The sequence below is a fragment of the Parasteatoda tepidariorum genome, chromosome 11, assembly GCF_982258835.1.
Source record: "Parasteatoda tepidariorum strain Cologne lab strain chromosome 11, Ptep-v5.0, whole genome shotgun sequence".
NCBI lineage: Eukaryota > Metazoa > Arthropoda > Arachnida > Araneae > Theridiidae > Parasteatoda > Parasteatoda tepidariorum.
Genome location: NC_141765.1, coordinates 54,392,768 through 54,417,053, shown reverse-complemented (window position 1 = coordinate 54,417,053; position 24,286 = coordinate 54,392,768). Strand labels below are relative to the sequence as shown.

General features: G+C 30.1%; 1 protein-coding gene across 1 annotated transcript; it reads right to left on the bottom strand.

Annotated features, from left to right (window-relative positions):
• Positions 1 to 2,171: 2,171 nt before the first annotated feature.
• On the bottom strand, positions 2,172 to 2,684 carry LOC147801808 (uncharacterized). The gene has a single exon (XM_087154497.1). The coding sequence runs from the start codon at positions 2,682 to 2,684 to the stop codon at positions 2,172 to 2,174; it is 513 nt and encodes a 170-aa protein (XP_087010623.1).
• Positions 2,685 to 24,286: the final 21,602 nt, after the last annotated feature.

Below are 24,286 nucleotides of genomic sequence, written 5' to 3'. Positions count from 1 at the left end.
ATCGAAGTTTCAATTTCAGGGGAGACAGACAATCAACGGTACTCCAAATTGCTGGGAGACTTAATCAACAAGCAATTGTGATGGTCTTTGAAGTTACTATTTGCCCCTCATTGCACCGTATAGACTATGAATTCCGACAATCAGTCTCTGTTGTCTACTTGAAACAAAGGCAGACAACTCCAGTTATAAAAACAGCAAAAGGATTAGGTAGTAGGTTTGTATGGCATTATAAAGGACATATTTGCTTGCGCCATGAAGATAGCAGAATGAAATTTTGGAAAAAACAGCACAAAAGCATATAACCCAACTACAAAACTAAAACGCGTCTAGCTTTCTAGCTATTGGATACAGTAGTATGGCTTAAGGGATGTTTTTTGCCATTGAATGATTCCCTTGATTTCTGTTGAAAATTATATGATTGTTTAAGTTTTATTACAAGTTAAAAGCATTCTGTTATACTATAATGTCCAGAAGTATTTTCCAAAATAAGGTTTTTTTGGAAAAAATATGTGTAACAACTTGTTTTATTCTGAGCAATTAGGTACCAGGTATAAGATGATACTCGTTAGACTTCCAGTAATAAAAATTGCAGCAAAAATACTCAAAACCACTTACTGAAAATTTGAAACAAACACCTATTTTTTAAACTGTAATCGTCTGCAAGTATTTTAAGTTATTTATACAATCTTGTGTCCTTGAAACAGCTTTTCCCAGTGTAATTTTTCCCCTGATGCATAAGACTAATCAACTTCTGATGTACCTGTTAAAACTTGGTTTGAGTTTAACATTTTGTTTAAATTCATAATAGCACTTGAATATTGGTAAATATTTCATATTTTCTTCAATCAAAATAATTTTTTATATAAGCATTCCAAAAATTAAATTCCTTCATCATTGAAAAAATACTATTTATCTTGCAGTACTTATTTATTTATTTATTTTGAGCTAATATTTCTCGACCTAATGAAAAGTCTTTTCAGTCATTAACATGATTTTTTTGACTATTACCACGCTTGTAAAGCTTAAATGAATGATTTTCTACAAAAAATAACACAGTTCTTTTTGTTTTCAAATTTTAACACTAAAAGAAGCTAAACTATAAAATTTTTAGCATTATTTCACTAAAGTGTTTACATTGAAATTATTTCTATGCCTATGTTAAACTTCTTTAAAAAATTCAGCATCCTAAATTAATTTTTAGATAAGTTATGAAAGTCGAAAAAAAGTTGTACACTGCTGTCTTCTCGATAAAATCAAAACCACCTGGATCCCTTAATGGTGTACTCCAGCTGGAAAGGATACTTCCATCTGGGCAATACTCTCTTTGTCAACTGGGTCCAATACCATCAAATATTTAAGATTTGGAAAGTGCAGTTGATCGGATAGGGTCTCGGATAGGGTCATTTACCAACATCTCATACAATTCATACAGTAAGTAAAGCAAAAACGATTTGAACATTGCAATGCGAATTTAGTATTGTAAATAGTACCCCTGAATAGTATGAAGATCAATTTGTGTTTAAAGTTGCACTAATGTCCAAGAAACAAAAGTACATTAGCTCAAAAACTAATAAATACATTATTTTCCGTCTTTATTTACTTATTTATTTTGGGAAAATATATTAAATGAATTTATGCCACCATTATCGTTTGAAGATCATAAATTTCATATATACCTGTAGTTTCTAAAAGTGAATTCAAGGCTTATTTGATTGATTGATTGATGTAAATTTTTGGCGCAAGAGCCGTGGTTTGGCTATACCGCGCCCAAACCTAGGTAAAAATTACTGTAGCTTTGTTAAAATCAGAACAATTAGGTTGAAATGAGCAACTTGTTCAAAATTAAAACAAGAAATTTAAAATTTGTCAACTAGGTTATATCTAGAACTAAATCAAATTGTAAAATCCGATATGTTTGATATACAGTATTAAATTTGGATGAGGTGTGTCTCCAAGTAAAAATTATAAAGTCGGAAAGTCACAGTTAAAGTACTGTCGTCTTTTAGAATTAAATTTCATACACTGGGTCAGAAAATGTTTTACTGTTCGAGACTCTTTGCAAAAATTACATTGTGGAGGTGCTTCATTTAAAATTAAATATTTGTGTGTCAGGCGAGTGTGCCCAATGCATAGTCTGTTGATAAATACCTGGGTTTTTCCATTGTAGTTAGTCAGTGGTGAAATGGTTTAATATCTGATTTGATCTCATGTAATTTGTTGTTTATTTCATTATTCCAGTTGGTCTGTCTGAATTGGGTAAGAGAGTCTGCCACTAAATTTCGAATGTCAGGTAAACAGTGTGGTTTAGTTGTAAGATTGTGAGTCGATTTGGCTATTGAGTTTGCTGTTTCGTTACCCTTAATGCCTATATGTCCAGGAATCCAACCAAATATTATTTCATAGTTATTGTTAGTAGGTTCAATGTATAAATATAAAATAAGTGGTATAATAGAGTGATGTTTACTGCTGAAATTTTTCATAGCATCGATACAGCTTTTTGAATCAGAAAAGATAAACCATTTTTTGCGCATTTGCTTCGAAAGAAATTGTAGAGCAAGAAGAATGGCCCAACATTCCGAGGAAAATACAGTAATATTTGAAGGTAGTTTCTCTGATAGTACTCCCGCACTGTGCACAACAGCACGAGCAACATGGTTATTGAATTTAGATCCATCTGTGACCATCCAGATCCATCTGTTACTTATATGAAGTCATGTATAAATACTATTGCGCATAAAAAGAAAACTAAAATGCGGAAACTTCTACTTCAGTGATTAACAATTTTTTTAAAAAAAAAATTAAATACTACCGTTTTGAATCGTATCTCTTAAAAGAAAGTAAACATAATACCGGAAACATAATTATGTCCATGATAAGAGACAGCAAAAAATTATTTTGGAAAATAAAAGATTGCACTTCCTTTACTTTTCAATAAGATAGACTATTCATCATCTCTTCTATAGAGGATGGACGCGAAACAAAAGCAAGGTTACTCTATTTTTAGATAGAAGGAAATTTTTTCACTGAAAGGAAATATTTTAAAGGAGAAAGAATCTAAAATGCAAAATGTATTTCTTCACATTTCCTGCGGCTGAATTCAACAAGTGAAATGTTTCTAGCTTTATGAAAAGAAAAATGAGAGAAAAAAACCCCCAAATACTTTTAAGGAAAATTGTAAAAACGATGCATTTATCGTCCCATTAATAAAATCTGTACCTACAGGATTTCTTCTCTTCTTAAATAGTAAAAATATTTGTTTGTTTTAAATAACCCAAAGGGACTGAATTTCCGTAAACTTTATGAAACAAGCTGTTTGGTTGTTTTCTAATAAATTCTATTGAAAATATTCTTTCAAAATCACATAAATTTGTCGTTTCCTTTTCATTCCGTCGCATTTTCATTAAAGTTAGGATCTGAATTATTTGTTAAAGTATTTACTTTAAATATCATTATTTTAATGCTATGCTACTCAGGTTGTCGCCTTTGGGCTTCTAAAAACTAGCATTTCTTTTTAAATTGCATACAAAAAACAAAATTTTGCATTGTTGGAATTAATGAAAGTAAAAGGCTACACTTTTGGCTAAAAAAGGAACAGATGAATTTCGCCTTGCACTCTTTACTTTCTAAGGAAAATCATTAGGGTCAAAATAATAATGTCATTTATTTGTGAAAAAGTCATCATTAGTGTCAAAATAATAATGTCAATTATTTGTGAAAAAGTCATCATTAGTGTCAAAATAATAATGTCATTTATTTGTGAAAAAGTCATTTTTAGGGTCAAAATAATAATGTCATTTATTTGTGAAAAAGTCATCATTAGGGTCAAAAAAATAATGTCATTTATTTGTGAAAAAGTCATCTTAGTGCACGAAAAATGTCTGAGAGACTGACTATGAGGCATAACAAAACAAAACAAAAATAGATGCACTTCCAAAAAGGCTGTTGCCGATTGTAGATTAAGAACTAAACATTCTGTCTGAATGAAAATCTGTCTAAAATAGGGATTGTTAACTCTTGTGATGTATTTTTTAATGTTAGATCAGTTAGACAGACAGAGATCAATCTGTATACAAATGAAGGGTGATTTAGGTAATCTTTATGGGAGAGCTTGAGAAATCTTATCTTGATGATACGATTTTTATATTGTGCTTGTAGCAATATTCTTGAGCTTTGATGCTATTTTAAGCTGTTTTTTTCAACTGCCCCGAAATCTTTTAGTACTTATTGTTAAAAAAGATTTCGTATTCTATATTTGTAATTTCGTTGCATATTTTTTTTATTTGTATGGGAAGTCAAAAAAATTTAATGCATTGAGTTACATATTAAGTTATAATTAAGAACAGAACAGCGGTTATTTAAATAATATGTGATCACTGGCTTATTTCATTCATAATTTAATTTTATTTGAAATTTTTGTTTGATTTAGTAGTCGCTAATATAAGTTTTTGTAACATTTATAAATTATCTTTATTTCTTTCATTGTGGGTGAGATGATACTAAACAGTTTAGAAACATTTATATTTAATCAACATTTATCAAAGCAGTACAAAATAACATTACTTTTGACATAGCATAAAAGACCTGAAGATTCCATACAAAAATGACTTTGAAGATTATTTTATTAAAACTTGCTTATCATTTTTTTTATGATAATTAAGAAACTACCTTAAAATCTGCTTCATAGCCACTGGGAATCGTTATTGGAATGCAAAGCGCAAAACACGGCAGGCAATGAGAAAAATTAACAAAGTTGAAGCGATATGAAACTTATTGTCATTTTTACGATCAACTGAATGAGATATTATTAACCTACATACCATAGATAAACGAAAAAACATGTTTGAACCTGTTACTTGGAATGCAGCATTACGGTTTTTTCTTAATATCTTAACATAGTCGATATTCTGAAAAAAATTGCTTACATTGGAAGAAAAAGTAATTTTGTTTCCAACAAAACTTTTGTTGAATGATTTGAAATATAGCAAATGGTATTTAAAGGTTTACATTAGCTTAAATGAAATAATTTAGGATGTATAATACTTTTGCTATGGCTATTCCTTTGGCTATTTAATATTTTGTTTCAGTTATATTTGTACAATATTAGAAGTCACTATTTGGCTGATATAATCGAGTGAACTGGTGCAGATATATATATATATATATATATATATATATATATATATATATATATATATATATATATATATATATATATATATATAATAAAACCTAAAATACCTACAAAAAAGGAAGCAATCGATGCAGCGTAGTGTCACAAAACAGTGTTAAGAGTTTATAATTTTAATTTAGCATAAAACACAATTGAAAGAGAAATTCATTGCTCATTGCACTAGATAAAATAGCCGGAAATGGTTTTGAATTATTTCATACTTTAGAAAATAAAATTTCTTCCCCTATTCACATTAACTGAAACTATTTTTAAAACTCTACTTTTTATTTTTATTACTATTCAGAAATATTTTGAATATTGTATTAATCTTGTTAATTATTTTTGATTTTTGAGGCAAGTGTTAAAATTTTTTTCTAAATGTTGCTTTTAAACACCTTAATGTTTAAAAACAAATATTGAATTTAATTCCTGAATCTCTTAAGTATTCTTTAATATTTTTCATTAATTTCCCTTGTTTTTGTATGTATTCCAGAGTAATCCATAATTCATAATCCCCATTTTTTTTCTATAATTCAACTGAAATACTTTAAAATATGTCTAGATTATTTTATAAATTTTAGATGTGAAAAACAAACAATTTTGCACACTACGCCATTTATATACTTCTATGGTAAATAAAAACTAATTACCACAAATAAATGTAATAATAAGCGGGTTACTTTAAAGTGAATCTTATTAATCTCATTAAAAAATTTCGCCTTTTGTGTTATTTAAACTGCTATTTTATCTTCCTGAAAATGAAAAAAGTTTCTAATTATTTTCGAAAATAAATTGCCTTTTTTAACCATAATGTTGCAGATTTTAACTACAGTTATAAGAACGCAACAAATATTAATCGGATTACAGCGCACACAAGCAGTTTTTTTTTTCCTCCTCTCGATATCTTGTCGCACTCTTTTTTTTTCTTTCTATTTCTCCCTCGCTATTCATATTTCGTACTTCTGAAGTTATTATCGAAAATTGTCTTTTGCTTATACAAGGGATACTACCAAGGGATTAGGAGGAAAAAGAAATTAACTAGGGAATCATCGAATTGGAAAAACGAAATTTTCCTTTTCTGAATTGGTTTCTGAATTCTGTTTTTCCCTTTCTTTTTTTTATTCTTGCGAGAAGCACATTTCCTCCATTTCTGTCTGTCGTCTTCTTCTTTCAGATATATTATTATCTGATCTTGGCATTTTTTACCTTTCCTCTTCCAAGTCGACACTGCAAACTATTGATGGCTGGAAAATATCACCCTCGTCCGAGTCTCACATCTGATGCGGTAGGTAGAATGACATAAAGAACAAGAATAAAGTATTCGGTGAAAAGTTATAATATTTTACAGAGTAGAGAAAGTTGCACTTTTTTTCTATTTTTGGAATGAAATAAAATGATAAAATTCACTAAAAATATTAAATAAGTCATATTATTTAGTTTTCTTCTGGAGTTAAGAAAAACACTAGAAACAGTCATTTTTCAACTCGTTTGTTACACTAACTGCGTAACATATTCTTACAAAATATTATCAGAAATCGTTTATTAATCTTTAAAGATATACTGTAAAAAAACATAAATTAAAAAAAAAAACTATGAAAGGTACTGTATAAAGTACCAGCACTTTGGAAACTTTATCCGTAAAATCCATTTTATTGTAAAATCCACTTAGCCGTAAAATTTTTTACCGTAGTTTTTACAGTAATATGTATTTATTTACAGTAATATTTAGTGAATTTACGGTAATTATTAATGCAAAAATTACGGTACATCAGATTCTCAGATTAAAATATTATACCGTAATTTTGTGCAGTAGTATTTAGTTAATAAAAGAGATTCAGTGATTTTACGGGGATTCAGTAATTTTAATTATTACTCTTAAAATCACGGTATGTCAGAATTTTTTGCGTAACATGATTCGAGAAAAATTGATTTTACGGTAGAAACCGTAATTTTTTGCAGCGTACTTTGATGATAAAGGAAACTTGAAGTGAGTTACATATTTGTAGTAAACCCTGACCTTCAATGGCAATCGAAATAGTATTTATTCAAGCTTAATAGCTGTTAAAGAAAGACTATTTATAGAATTTAATTTCCTTTTAAATGTAACAACTGAAGAAATGCAAGTAATTGTAATTGAAAAAAATGGTTAAACTATTAAATGTAATATCAGATTTAAACGATAGTAAAAGGCAGTTAACTATGAAACTCCCATTATTGCCCTATCAATCAAATTAATGCTGCTCCAAATGTAATAAAATTATTTCTATACTTAATAAAATTTCTAACAGTGCATAAAAATACCATGAATTTGTGAGTTACAAACTCAGTCGTTAAATTACTTTACTACTGACTATCTTTACAAACGCTTAATTAGGCACCTGAATCCACGCTAAGTCAAATTAACTTATTGTTAATTGCCTCGAACCTCGTTTCACCTTTATCATTTCTAAGTAATTATCCCAAAGGATTTTCTTAATTATTTCAAATCAAGTTTATTCGTGAAATTTTGAAACAATTGAACAAATAGCATTTTTTGATTCTGAAGTTAACTGAAAGTTTCATAAATTCTGTCTCAAGAAATTTTAAATATGAGATAGTAACAAATTCCTTCACAAAATTAAATTTAAGTTATTATATCTTCGCAAAAAATTAAACAAAATGTTATTATAAATGTGTTTGATATGAACTGCTGCTCTGCGTATTTCAAGAATAACAGAAGTGGAAAAAGAAATGTAAGAATAATAATACGTTTTAAATAGTTACTTATAATTAGCAATATATGAACATAGTAAAAACAAACAAACAAAAAAAAACATATCTGATTTTTAAATGGTTTGGCAGAGGCAGTAGTGTAGATGATATTGCTTCTAATTAAATGTAATTTTGACTTTTTTTTTAGCTGAATAGAATGCTAGCTATGCATACTATCATTACTGTTTGAGACTTAGAATGTATAGGCTAGATATGTTTTTTTAATAGTCTTACACATTTTATAGTTTCTTTTAAAATATCTGATTTGCATTACTTTTTTCTTATATTCTCTGGCTAGCATTCATATGAGACGGATTCACTAACAATGAACATCGATTTGTATTTTTAATACTTAAATATTAATTCATATATATATATATATATATATATATATATATATATATATATATATATATATATATATATATATATATATATATATATATATATATATATATATATATATATATATATATATATACACTGGTTATCATAAATTAAGGAAAATTCACAAAAATCGCGATAACTCAAGAAATTACACATGGAATTTTATGAAACTTACCCACAATATACAACACATAGTAAGGTATTAAACAACATAAAAAGAAATTATCAGACATTAATAGTAGTATAGAAATTAGCACATGTATAAAATAAACAAATTGGAAGTATCGGTTTGCAATAGAAAAAGTACCTTTAATATGGAATATGATTGCCTCTAGAAGCAATACAGCACAAACAGCGATGTGTGATGCTTTCAATTATGCGGTCTATCAGTTCAATAGGAAGTGAGAGCCATTGCTCTTGTAAAGCAGTTGCAAGCGTGGCAAGGGTCTGAGGGGGCGGATTGATGGCAGATACACGCCTCCCTAGAGCATCCCAAACGTGCTCGATAGGATTCAAGTCCGGGGATCGAGCTGGCCACTCCATGCGAGTAATTGTTTCCTGTTGAAGATAATCATCAACAATGCGAGCTCTGTGTGGTCTTGCATTATCGTCCTGTAACAGGAAGCAATCACCAATTGCCCCGGCATATGGGCGCACATAAGCATCAAGGATGTTGTCTCGATAAACCTGAGCATTCACGGTTCCCCTTGGAGAGACATGGAGGTATGTGCGCCCTCCTAAGGATATGCCTCCCCAAACACAGACACTGCCTCTTCCGTATGCATCTCTTTCACGGATGTTTGATGGATGATAACGGGTCCCAGGTTCTCTCCATATCAAATAACGTCTACTGTCACTTTCTAGACTAAACCTGGACTCATCCGTAAAGAGAACAGGCCTCCATTGATCTGACGTCCAGTGGACATGTTGTCGGGCCCACTGCAAACGGTCTCTCCTATGGCGTGATGTGAGCGGCACGCAAATGGCTGGTCGTCTCGCATACAGACCACCTTCGTGGAGCCTTCTGCGCACAGTTGACGTTGACACCAACCTTCCGGTGGCTGCAGCAAGAGAGGATCTAAGATGTGTCGGAGTAGCGGTTCTATTCCTGCGTGCACTTAATGTCAAATATCGGTCATCGGCACTGGTCGTAACAGTTGGCCGTCCTTGACTGAACCTCCTAGATGCCGAATCTGTGGTTTGAAATTGCCTCCAAAGTCTATGAACCACAGATGGACTCACATTTAGCCATCTGGCCACTTCTGATTGACTCTGCCCTGCCTCTAGTCTCCCGATGGCTCTCCATCGTAGTTCTTCAGGCAAATGATGCCTAGAGGTCATTATTACGAATTGGCTATCTCAGATTTTCAATGTCGCAATCACAGTAAAATTTGTGTGCTTTCTCTCAAACTTGGACTTTTATGCTCCAGGCAGATGACGTAAGCCGAGTGCAGCGCCACTAATTTGCATATTGCAATTTTACTCAGCTACTCTTAGTGGACAACATATGCAAATTTTGCACGGTTTGGCTTACTTTTGAAAGAGTTATCGCTATTTTTGTGATTTTTCCTTAATTTATGATAACCAGTGTATATATATATATATATATACATATATATATATATATATATATATATATATATATATATATATATATATATATATATATATATATATATATATATATATATATATATATATATATATATATATATATATATATATATATATATATATATATATAACAGTTGGGCTGAAAAGTTCGTAGGCTGACACAAAGATGGGGCTACTATTATTAAAAACATATGATTTTTAGTTAGTTCTAACCTTCGAAAGGCACATGTATAAATTTGACAGCTGTCGGACTGACAGTTTGTGAGATATAGTATTTTTAGTGAAGCAACTTCTGTTAGTTTGAAAACAATGGATAAAAAGGAATTTCGCTTATTTATAAAGCATTGCTTTCTAGCGAAAAAAAACACTCTTGAAGCCAAAGCTTGGATTAAGAAACATTATTCGAACTCTGTACCAGAAAAATCAACCATTGAGAAGTGGTTTGCTAAGTTTAAACGAGGCGAAATGAACACCGACGAAAATGCGCACCGTGAACGCCCCAAAGAGGCTGTTAGCGACGAAAATATCAGAAAAGTCCACAAAATAATTTTAGATTACCGTAAAGTGAAGTTGATTAAAATATCTGAGTCTCTAAAGATATCAAAGGAAAGGGTTAGACATATCGTGAATGAATATTTGGGTATGAGAAAGCTCTAGGCAAAGTGGGTGCCGCACGAGCTCACAAATGACCAAAAACAACAACGAATTGTTGATTCTGAGCTGTGTTTGAAGCTATTTAATCGTAATAAATCTGAATTTATGTGTCGATATATGACAATGGGTGAAACAAGGCTCCATAATTTCACACCGGAGTCCAATCGACCGTCAGCGAGTGAACTGCACAAGAAGAAACAATTCCAAAGCTTGGAAAGGTGCAAAAGTCAGCAGGCAAAGTTATGGCATCTGTATTTTAGAATGCTCATGGTTTAATATTCATTGACTATCTTGAAAAAGGAACAACCATCAACATCCACTATTACATAGCGTTATTGGAGCATTTGAACTTCGAAATCGCAGTAAAACGGCCCTATTTAAAGAAGAAGAGAGTGCTGTTTCATCAAGACAATGCACCGTGTCACAAGTCAATAAAAACGATGTCAAAATTATATAAATTGATCTTCGAATTGCTTCCGCATCCATGGTATTCTCCAGATCTGGTCCCCAGCGACTTTTTCCTGTTCTCAGACCTCAAGAGAATGCTCGCTGGAAAGAAATTTAGCGCCGATGAAGACGTAGTCACCGAAACTAAGGCTATTTTGAGGCTAAATACAAATCGTACTATAAAAATGGTATCGAAAAATTATATGACCATTATAATCGTTGTATTGCCCTTGAAGGAAACTATATTGAATAATAAAATGAAATTTTATCCAAAAACTTTTTTTTTCTATGTTAGCCAACGAACTTTTCTGCCAACCTGTTATATATACATATATATATATATATATATATATATATATATATATATATATATATATATATATATATATATATATATATATATATAATATATATATATATGCACTCTATAACAAAAAAATAGACGCACCAAGAAGCAATCATCCGATTACAGTGCCGAGTCAGATTACAGTGGTGCATGGCTCGATCAGGCTGGAATGATGCCGATTGGGGACATATAGTCTTTAGCAACGAATCCCGTTTCCAACTGTGTCCTGACGATCATCGAAGACGTGTTTGCAGACGCACAGGGCAGAGGGGGGATCCTGCCTTCACTATTGCACGTCACACCGACCCTCAACAAGGCTTTATGGTCTTGGGTGCCATTTCTTTTGACAATCGGACCCCTTAGGTTGTCATTAGAGGTACACTTACTGCACAGCGGTACATCGACGACTTCCTAAGACCTGTTTTGCTACCGTTCCTTTTGCAGCGCCCTGGGCTGGTTTTTCATCAGGACAATGCCAGACAACATACGGCACGTGTTGCTATGAACTGTCTGAAAGCTTGTCAAACTCTTCCTTGGCCTGCCAGATCACCAGATCTCTCTCCCATTGAGCATGTCTGGGATATGATGGGAAGGCGATTGCATCTGGCACGGAATGTTGATGACCTCGTTCGACAATTGGATCGAATTTGGCAAGAAATACCGCAAGAGACCATCCGGGAGCTTTATCGGTCTATGCCACGCCGTGTGGCAGCTTGTATCCAGGCTAGAGGCGGGTCAACACCTTATTGAACTTGTTACTGTAACTCTGCAATAAATTATTCAATTGTTCTGAAATTTTAATTATTTACTATTCTGTACATTGTCTTCCAATCCTCCATTTTTCGTTTCAATCGGACAACTCCTTCTTGGTGCGTTGATTTTTTTGTTATAGAGTATATATATATATATATATATATATATATATATATATATATATATATATATATATATATATATATATATATATATATATATATATATATATATATATATATATATATATATTATGAATTTAAAACTCAGAACTTTACATTAGCGTATCTTGAAAATATGCGCGAACCTTTCAAGTTAGAAGGAGGAGAGTGCTTGCCTAAAGATAATACTACTGGCTGCTGTGCTATTTAATCAGATAGCTAATGCCTTTCAAATGATGAATGCTTCAAAACCCTATGTCATGAAGATTAAATAAGGTTTAAATGAGGGCCAAGGAAATTAAGTAAGGGGATGATGGGAAGATAGTTTTTAATTGCTTCAAGCATGCAAATTTGGCAAAATTTCATTGACCAAGCTGATTTGTTGTAGTGAATATTTGGATATTCATAGAGGAAGTTTGAACAACTGATTACACTGGCAGAAATGACAAGTTGAATGACAAAATTTAAAACAGTTCTGCACATTACAAATTATTAGAGGGTTGTTGTTTAAGAATGTTTGCTGCATTGTCTGAAAATTACTGAAAATAATATTTAAGAAACAAAACTTTAACTTTAAATGTTTAGTTGAGTAAAGTCTGTTAATTATAATGCACACTTTTACTTAATTTAATTTGCTTATTTAAATGCACTTTCAGATTGGGAACAGCCATTTTACTGTTAAAATAAGTGAACATCTGAAGGCAATGCAAAAACCAGTCCTTGGGGATCAAAATTTTATTTTCAAAAAAAGAGAAGAAAAGAAATGAAAAATCTAATGAAACGAAAAACCTAAAAATATGAAATCTAATCCATTGTATTTAATTTTATAGCAGTTTTCAATTACTGCATACATTCGTTAACTTTGCAAGCTTTTAGTGACCCCACCTAGCTGGTCTTTTTCATACATGAAACGAAATAAAGCAAAACAAAAATGAAGCAAAACAAAAAAATATTAATAAGTTGTGCTTTAATCAAAAGCATCCACTTACAAAATTATCACACTACATGATCTAATCATTAAATACGTTTGAAACATTTTCTACATAATACATTTTAACAGAATTATTACAATAAAATGAGTTAATTTTTTTCTCATAGAAAAAACATCCACCCATGATACTAAAATTTAATTCTCTCAAGTTATTGATAAATAAAATTTAGTTGTACAATAGTTTTGATACAGTAGGGATTTTAACTTGTCCATATGTTGTCAAATTGATTGATTAGACTTCATATATCATTTGTCGTCAATCAAAAAATATAAACTTGTGCTGTTTTTGTCAGAGATGAATTATTTTAAGAGAGGTAAGTAAATACAACTTACGGTACCGTAATATTTCAATTTTCAAACATTTGCTCTTATTTTTTCTTTCAATTAACGCAGGCGTTTCTACATTTTAAATAATAATAATATATCATATTAAATTATATGCACAATGCGTATACTAAAAAAAAAGATATCGAGATACAGATTACAAAAGTGTTGTGAAAGAAATATGTATTAAATTTTTTTTTTCACATTCTTTCTTCTATTTGAATTTTCAAAATTCCTTTCTTGAACCCCAGGAGCATGCGAATGATTTTCTTTTTGTAATTGCATAATTGTTTGAAAAAAAATTCAGAAACAATTATGTTTATTCGAGAACGCTTTTTAGTAGTTTTGCTCTTTATTACGAATAGCCCAACAAATTTGTATCGTAAAATAAAATGAATAAAACTTGGGGACTTTTTATTTTAACTAACACTTTTTATTTTATAAAATATTTGCAAGCATTTCATGTTTAAATATTTCTAAAGTAGATATATTTTACACTTTCATGATGTCTTTTAAAAATAAAACTCCTATTCTCGGTATAAGAAAGGCGTTTAAGAAAGTAATGTCTTATTTCAAAATTACCCCTTAAAAAATATATAGAATATTCTAAAGTAAAACAAAATAAGAAACTGACTGACAAAAAGTTAAATGACTGAATGTTGGAATATAAAAGATCCTTGGGATAAAGTAAAGCTTTAAGTTTACTCTATGGATTTGTTCAAAATGTAACAGACATGTTTTGTTTGTAAACACTTTCTTCAAATTCTTGAATAATAGTAAAGAATTGTTTTTTGTTTAAAAAAACTTACATAAAACCTTTTTAAAGAACTAGAATCATTCCAGACAAAGAGCAAACAAAGATATTTAAGTTGAAATTATGCATATTCAGATAAAAACCTCTTATCTTTATCTTTGAACTTCTTCTGTGATATCTATAAGTCAAGACTTGAACAACGTATAGTATGCTGCTTTACAAAGCATTCTACTCTTTGCGGATAGTGTTCGGTTTGGTTTTTACAAAAAAGTTCCATGACGAAGAACTACTCATAAAACATCATTCTCTAGCCCAATTGTGTCAGTCCAAACTGGCTCAAAGGACAGCTCAGAGTAAGCCTATAAAACTCTACATCTCATTGGAGAGTAATGTAAAACCCGTTTCAGTTCTCTTGAAAACGATCAAAAATTGAAGCTCCCCCACGACTTTTACCTTTCCAAAAATCGCTGAGGAAACACACTTTTCGAAAAAATGTTGAGAAGAGGAAAACATTTAGGTCTTTCCCTACTTTTTTTTTCGTTCCAAGCAAAGTGCCGACAGGAGAAAACCCTTACCCTCCTCAAATGCCCTCCTAAACGACATTTTTCTTCCATTTTCTTAGAAAAGAAAGAAAAAGGCTGGTATACCGTCTTTAAGTCCCCCTTCCTACTCTCCATTCCTTTTGAATCGTCCATCAGGCCTAGAAAAGGGCTTGGCACGGCTTTGTTGCTTTTCCATGCACCCCACCACTCTATCCTCCATGGAAGAAAACAGATCTTTCTAGATATGCAAACGCACTTACACGTTAGCGCCATTTTCTGTGAGTAGAAAAAGATATCAATTGTGTCAGAGAGAGATTTGCTTAGAGAGCAATGCAGCCTCCAGAATACACTTTATTTTATTTAAAGAGTGTCATTAGAAAATACCTTTCTAGTTTATAGCGTTAGAATGGCTATTTTATGGCACTTTTCAGATAAATTATAGTATTGATAATTTTCTAAGACACTTTTCTAATTAGTTCGGTTCAATTTAAATTCTTTTTGAGTAAAAAAAAAATTATTTCAAAACAAATATTTATCCGAACTTATGCACTTAATTTTAATGAAAATTAAGGGAGAATTTAAATCAATATTGAATTAAATCTCTCTCAAGTTTCTTTCAAAAAAACAAATTGTTTAAATTAGCAAACAGATTTTTTTAAAATTAATTATCAGTTTTGAACTATCGACCCTTTTTAGGGTATACAATTAACGATGTTCAACTTCGCAAGTGATTTTGAACTTAATTTAATTTAACCCCACCCCACCCCTATGGGGGGCATTCGAGGAATAGTGAAGTCTGGAAATACACGTCTGTGTCTTATCAAATCAGGAAAACGAATAGATTGTGATGAACAAAGGAGTCCTTCAAATGAAACAACACCGAGAGTGACCCTGGATTGCACGGGTGTAAATGGACAGATGTAAAGATGTGCAGTAAACAGAGCTCCAAGATACTACTGAAGAATGTTCTGTAATATAAATTACAGTTGTTACATGCCCTATAAGCCAGGACAATAATATTTGGAAAATAATATATAAACATGAATTGTAAATGATAGTGTCCAGATGTCACTGATAAATGTTTTACAAAGGTAAAGATTAATCAAATCATATTAGATAAATTTATAACTAGTTAAAGGCATAGTGCATTGGAATTGATGGCCAATGCGTATTGTCTTTTCAAACAATTTCGAAGCGTAAAAAGGAGATGCATGGATGTAAATGTTCTGGTGTAATGATAAATTATATGATATATACATTTTAGTATCTGAACGTATCTGAACGAGCCTCAATAAAAGTTACAATAAAGTGAAATCAGACTAGTTGTACCTTAAAATGAATGATGCATGATTATTTGTGGTTAGGTTATAGAAGTGTCCATATCATTTCTCGAACAAAAACCTCGCCTTCGAAACCCGTGATTTTAAAACGAGTGTAATAGAGTTTTGATCAGTTTTATAAGTCATTTGCATGAGTTTCCAGAAAGAGGTAACCAAAAGGTAATTTATATTTAAAAAATATATATTTACAAATGAAACAAATGTGCATTTACGATGAATATATAAACTTAATCCAGAACTAAAGAGAATTTCTGGATTAAACATTAGGACGAAGTAGATTTAGTGGAGATAAAACTACCCTAACTTTGCATTATATATAGAACATGAACATGGTTAGCCTGTTTGAGCATGTCTAGCCACCAACATGGAACCCATGGTTAGCCTGGCGGCAAGGAAACTCTGACCCATGATCCGTCTACTACTATGAATATTTTACGTCAGCACTGTGATCGCTGGGAGGCGGGTGTGGAATTTATTTTGAACAAATCCAGCTGAGATTCGAACCCTGGAGGTGAGTGCTTTATACCTTGAGAGACCACGGCATAGTTATCGGAAATTAAAACTATAATACTTTGAAAATTGGAATACTTTCAATTTCCGTAATTAGAAATATTCAAATTTTCAAAGTATTCACTTCAAAAATGTAGAAAACATAATTGCAATAATTATTATACTTCGATGGATTACAGGTCGTGCAAATTTGCAACCTAAGCTTTGACAGCAGTAAGGCATGTTAAAATTCCTACAATGGTTAGCCTGCTCATGTAATTTTTCCGAGAACATTTTTGTTTTGATAACTGGTTAGATTTAAAATGGTAGAGGTAATAATAAATAAAAAAAGGAATTCTAAACACGCTGAGTAGGAAGAAAAAATATTTCCTTTTTTGAAATGGCATATGTCGGATCCATGTTTATTTAATCCATGTTAAAATTATTTTCCGATGCTAATTTGATACGTAGTTTCTAATTTCTGATGAGAATAAACTACTCAATCATCCTCCTAGGATTGTATGGCAATTAACTTGAAATTTAGGATACTATCTATATTTTTTTTTATCAACATTTCTTCCTCTTATCAACATCTCTTCTTCTTCCTCTTCTAGGAGCACAATAACGCTTCTACCGTCCATAACACCACAAACTAAAAATAATCAAAATCTAGCGAAACCTTATTGAGGAACATAAGATTTAAAATATCAAGATCTGTTTGATAGCAGGAGAAAACAGGTATAAATTTGAGGGGGGCGTTAGAAGTACTTAGTTTGCTTTCACAATCAAACAGATTTTTTTCCTGTTTTCAGTGTCATAAGAATAAGAATTTGTAGGGAAACCTAATAAATCCCTCAATAAGGATTTGTTAAGTTTCCATAGTTTTTTGTTTGTTTCATCACTTAAACTATTTTTTGAGACCTGAAATAGGAAGACTTCATTTTTTGGCAAGGTTTTTAAAAAATATACTTAAAAGGCGGTCAGTACGAAATGCCGTGTATGCATTTAGAAGCGAAGCACGAATGAAGAAAAGAATTAAAAACCTTAAATGATATGCATAATTTTTCATTTTATCACCACAAATTATTGCAGTTAAAGTATTTGCTTTTGTTATTAATATGCGAAATATTACAGGAATTATTTCTAAACTGTCAGTTTAATTCATGAAACTAACTAAAAACCATTTTTATCCACTTTTAGAATTATCATTCTTGCAAGTGCGTAGGTCTAAGAGAGGCAATATTCCGTAAGAAACCGATACGGATAATCTAGAGGAGGAATCTATATACAAGTCAGGAACATGATAACAAGCAAGAATTAGGAATATATGCAGACTTGAGACAAGCCCACTAATTACTTATTCAAAATCATGTTCTTGCAAACATTTGTCACGATGTTGTCAATATGTTTTAAGTCACGTAATCAGACACAAAAACATACTTTTTCTGAAGAAACATACCTTTTTTCCCAACTGATTTGGAATTCTAACCCCCATAATATTAAGGATAGAAGCAGTTTTGGAAATATGATCCAAAAAGTTTGGTCGGGAGAACGGTCTAAAGTTTGGACCCCTTATTATAAATTTTAGATTTTGCGTAACTTTATTCTCGAGAGCTTTTTAAAGCGGGTCGCAATTTTTTTTTCACACAGTTACAAAATTTGTTTATTTAAAGATAATTCCATGTAAAAAATATTTTTTTTGTAAACATTTATTCTTTTGCAATTTTAGTGAATAAGGGTCGAAACATTTTTAACTGTAAGAAATCGGTCGAATAGTTCAAGGGAAATAAAATTTTAAAAAGTCAGATTTTTAAAATTTGCTCTATATTTTATAGATTATTGGAAAAATTTTAATGATTCATTTTCTCGGGAACTACTCAACTGACTTTAAATATTGTATGTAATATTTAATTTGCATATTTAAAATTACCACTTTGAACCATTAAGATTGAGACCTAGAACGATTATTAAATCAAAAGCAATTCTGGGTGTTACTTTTTTTGCGCACTGTGCACAAATTCTATAGGTCTTAACTTCCAACGCCTGCTTTAAAATTGCCTTTATAAAATTGTTGTGACAATTCGCTTTTGTGTAGTTAATTCCATTTTTATCTGCCTCTGATTTTTCAGTTTTAGTAATGCATCTACATTGCGTTTGCGACAATATCGCTCATGGGCTGCAATAGACAAAAGGTAATGGGCTGCAATAGGCACGACTCAAAAAATCATGTTTTGAGATAAGTAGGTTTAAAATTTTCAACTCTAAGGAAAATGTATAAGAAATACTTTAGTTTGCTTAAAAGAAGATTACTTTCAAGTTGAATTATGAGTTGTGCTAGTATTGCTCTGAAAAGAATGAGTATTTTCATATTTACACCTGTTCTTAGTTCAAAACGCGAGTTTTTTGAGTTGTTCTACTATTGCAGCTCATGAACGATATGTTCGCATAACATTCAGGCTTGTAATTATGTTCCGACCTACAATATATTTATTGTTCGACAGAAAAGTGGTTTTAGTATCATTTTTTGTAAAAACTGTAGAATCAAGGGAGCATTACGTGATTTTAGAATGCATCAAACCAATAAATAAACATATTTAACAATTTTACAATCTCTTTTTCCATGACATAAACTTATCGATCTCCTAGGCTTATTGTCGCAGTAGGGCGCTGTACACGTTTGGTTGAAAAGTGTTGCCACTTTGTAGGTCTTTGACTAAGAATACATAACCTTTTTAAATATTCTAGCATCAGAGTTGTAACTCTCTACAAACTGATCTGGTATTATTGATTTAATTTATAGTCAAAGATATCAAGTATAGTACTTTTAATATAATTATTATTATTTTCGTTTTAATTTATAGTTTTATTTTTATTACTTAGAAAAGTATTATTATTTTAATTACTTAGAACACTTTGAAACCACCATTTATTGTTTTTTTTTCATTTAATGGTAATAAACTCTCAAGAAATGCAAGATTTGAGAAAAAAGATTTAAGCAAATATAAATTTTATAGAGTGTGGCAGAGCCATTAAAGATTTAAATGCTGGTACTAATATTATTTAGTTCTTAAAAACACTGCACTTGAATTTATTATTTCTTAAAATCGCTTCACTTTGCTCTCTTTTGTTGCTTATCTAATCACTTTTACTTGAAAGCATTTCTGCTAACAAAAGTACATTCCCTTACTTCATGCGCATAATTTATTCTGATGTATTTTGCACAGTTGAATAGCAACAAAAATAATACTTTTTGTGATATTGAAAATGAAACGATTGCTTCTTTTCAAGAAAACAAATAATTACTTAAAAGGTCTTCAAAATAGATTGAAGGAAAAATGATTTCATACAAAAGTCTACACAAAACAGCAAATTACAATGAATTTAATATCTCAATTGCTTTCAATTTTGATGACAGTTTTGTAATTTCTTGCGCAAAGAAAAATACTTTTAGCATTAAGAATTTGACACTAATTTAAATTGATGACAATGTTTTATTTTACATTGTTTTATTTTAACAAAAACAATAAATTCGACAAATTTTTTTAAAAAATTTAAGAGGAAAAAAGTACATTAACTTACCTGATTTTCTCCTATAAGTAATTTTTCTTAGAAACTAGTATATATGATCAGTCGTCATCGAATTCTTGGCAAAATCAATTTTTTCTTCTGTATGTTGCGCAATTTTCTACGAAGAGTAAAGCACTGTACATTCAATATTGCTTTAAAAAAGTATCTTCGTCAAAATTAAAATTACGATTAGATAGTTTAATCACACTAATCCTTGAATTTATTTAAATTACTTGACTTTTTATTCAAAACCAAAATGTATCTTTGTGTTTGTAGTATTATCCATCGTTATTAACAGTATAGAAGTGTTGCATTTTTAATAATTATTTGATGCAATAATTTCCGTGTTTGAAAAATTTACTTGCTTCATAGCTTAATTTTTTATTTGTTAAAATTATTTGTACCAACATAGGTAACATAAACAACATATGTATAAATGTTTGCATTAAACAATTACGCAATATATATGCATATAAATAGCCTAAACAGCATTTCATGACTTAAATATAATTTAGATTTTTTTTATAATTTTTAATTGATCAAAAACGATTATTGTTATCTATGCATCCATATGAGGTGACTTCTGAAATCTAATTTTTAGCACTGACTGTAAAATTATTAGATTGGTTCTGAAGATCAACATTCACACATTAATTTATAGAAATAAAAATGAGTAACTTAATTTTCAGTCAATTGCAAATCAATGAGAACAGATAACGAAAACTACAACATACTATAGGCGAATATCTATTAAGCAATATTTCAAAACGATTTGTGAAAGAGTCATGCTGACTTTGTCATATTATCCAAATTATTAATATCTTATTATATAATACTATTATATTATTATACCATATTTAAAATATTCAAATAATGATCCCAATGAAATACATTTCAATTTTGAGTACAGTTTTTCTTTTTATTTTAAAATCTTAACCTAGTATTATATTTTAAGCACATTTGTTCATTCCCGAAAAATCCTATTCAAGTTTACCTATATTTCATAATTTACTTTGAAATGAATTATACAATAACTTAATTTTCAGTCAATTGCAAATCAATGAGAACAGATAACGAAAACTACAACATACTATTGGCGAATATCTATTAAGCAATATTTCAAAACGATTTGTGAAAGAGCCATGCTGACTTTGTCACATTATCTAAATTTTTGATATCTAATTATATAATACTATTATATAATTATACCATACTTAACATATTCAAATAATTATCCCAACAAAAAGCATTTCAATTTTGAGTACAGTTTTTCAATCTACTTTAAAATCTTAACCTAGTATTATATTTTAAGCACATTTGTTCATCCCTGAAAAATCCTATTCAAATTTACCTATAATTCATAATTTATTTTGAAATAAATTATACAATAACTTAATTTTCAGTCAATTGCAAATCAATGAGAACAGATAACGAAAACTACTACTTACTATTGGCGAATATCTATTAAGCAATATTTCAAAACGATTTGTGAAAGAGCCATGCTGACTTTGTCACATTATCTAAATTTTTGATATCTAATTATATAATACTATTATATAATTATACCATACTTAACATATTCAAATAATGATCCTAACAAAATGCATTTCAATTTTGAGTACAGTTTTTCAATCTACTTTAAAATCTTAACCTAGTATTATATTTAAGCACATTTGTTCATCCCTGAAAAATCCTATTCAAATTTACCTATAATTCATAATTTATTTTGAAATAAATTATACAATAACTTAATTTTCAGTCAATTGCAAATCAATAAGAGGAGATAGCGAAAACTACAACATACTATTGGCGAATATCTATTAAGCAATATTTCAAAACGATTTGTGAAAGAGCCATGCTGACTTTGTCATATTATCTATTAATTGTTAGGAAACTCATTTCTCTAAATGGGATGTAATATTGACTGATAGACCGAGGTATACTTCGTGTCTAAACAACCATCACATTTCTGCGCATTCAAAATAAATCAATGGGCCAATAATGTGTCCTCATCTGACACGTAAAGGTGAGAGTACAGCACGATTTTGACTCGAATCCAATTGTTCGTGACGAGTAAGAGGAGACGTAGCAGACATTTATGCTGTCTCGCGCAACAAGGAACATCGCTCTGTTCCTTAATGTTCCCGTCACTCACACCTGAAATGTCCCTTGTACCTTTGGACGAATACTCAGAGAATCTAAAAATTGGCCAATTGGAAATCGTGATTTAGATTAGTTGGGTTACAGATCACATGGTTTTTCAATTTAGTATTTGTAAATGTGTCTTCGTTCATTTTCAAAATAAATTTCTTTTTTTTTTATTTGTGTTTGGTTTTACAATATCATTATGTTCTTTTAAATACATGTATATGATTATTTGCACGCGGAAGATTTATGCAATTATGAAGTTTAATTTTTGATTTTGCTGGTTAGGAATGTTTTAAAAATGAATCCTATTAAACCACCTTTTATTTAAAAGTTAAAATGAAAAATCATTTCTATACACAATTTAATACTTTGGAACAAAAAAAACGAATAAAGGTAAAAAAGCAAATAACTGAAAAAAATTAGATTGTTTTTTAAATTTATAAAATATAGTATTAGTTGATAAAGTTAGTTGTTTATAAGATCTTACAAAGGACTAATAAAACAAAATACTATTTCAGTTAAACTAAATGAAAAACAAATAAGATAATAGAAGTGTCTAACAAAATAGTTTTAAAATATTTAAATCTTTATTATTTGACTATAAAACAAATAAATATTGTTCATTTAACTTTTTTGCAGTTAGGCGAAATACAATGATATTTAAGATAATGTTTAAACAATTTAAATTTAAAAAATATCAAGCTTTAGTTTTTCAAATATTTGTATTTTTTCAAATATTTTAGTTCTTCAAATATTTAATTTTTCAAGTATTATTTATTGTATTAAATTATTTTGTTATGTCAATAATTATTGTATACTAATATGTTATGTATATGATATATATCATCGCAAAAACGCGAAAATGAATATCATTTAAGTGAATGCTTGAAGAATTTCAAAGAAAAAGAAATGCACCTATCTAGCATAGTTTTCCAGAATTAATTTTTATTTAAATAAAAATACATAACTTATTCAAATACTATGCTGTGTAGTGGTAAGGGAGCTGACCTTACATTAGAAAGTTTCTGGGTTCGAATCCCGGACAAGGCATGGATGTTCTTTCATTTTCTGTACTATCTGTCCTTACTGTGGGAGTGACGTTGGCCCACCTAATAAAAGAGTGGCCAAAAAAATCTGCCCTACTGATACCTCAATGGCAAGTGTCAATCTGGTGGGCACTGAAAAAAGAACCATAACTAATTCTCGAAAACACTAAAGGATACTCATTAAAAAAATTGATTACCTTACAATGAAACATTTTTTGCACAACCATTTAAATTATTTACCTTTTCTCTACTCAATGATGTTATTAAACATACTGTATTTATTTTTAAAGACGGGAAAGTTAACAATAGAACTTTAAGCTTTTATTTATAATTTTCAAAAATGTTCTTGAATAATTAAAATAAAATCTAATTTAAAGCAATCGGACATACTTTGAACTTCAGTCTTAATTAGAACGTTACAAATATAATAAAAATTCAGTTTCATTTTTAAAAAAAAGATATGACAGTCGCTTTGAAGAAATATAAAAAATTACTTCTGTAACGATACTTAGAAAAAAATTAAAAGACATTAAAATTACTACATTACAGTATTTCATCATAAAACGAACTATCTTTTAATTATAGCTTAATTTTTTTGATGCAAACGTCCAAGCATTGAGGCTACAAATGACTGTTTTATTCGCCTAGATAGGTTCCATGTTTCAAAGAGGGCTACAAACGCATCTTTTCTATCTTACTAATGATTGTAAAAGGAACCAATTAGAATTCTAGTGTGATCTTAATCACTTCGCTCTCTCGAGCATAGTAAACGATGTTAATTACTGAGAGTTCGCAAACTTTA

Excerpts from the sequence above, each read along its gene's own strand:
- LOC147801808 (XM_087154497.1), bottom strand. The coding sequence starts at position 2,684 with ATGGTCACAGATGGATCTAAATTCAATAACCATGTTGCTCGTGCTGTT.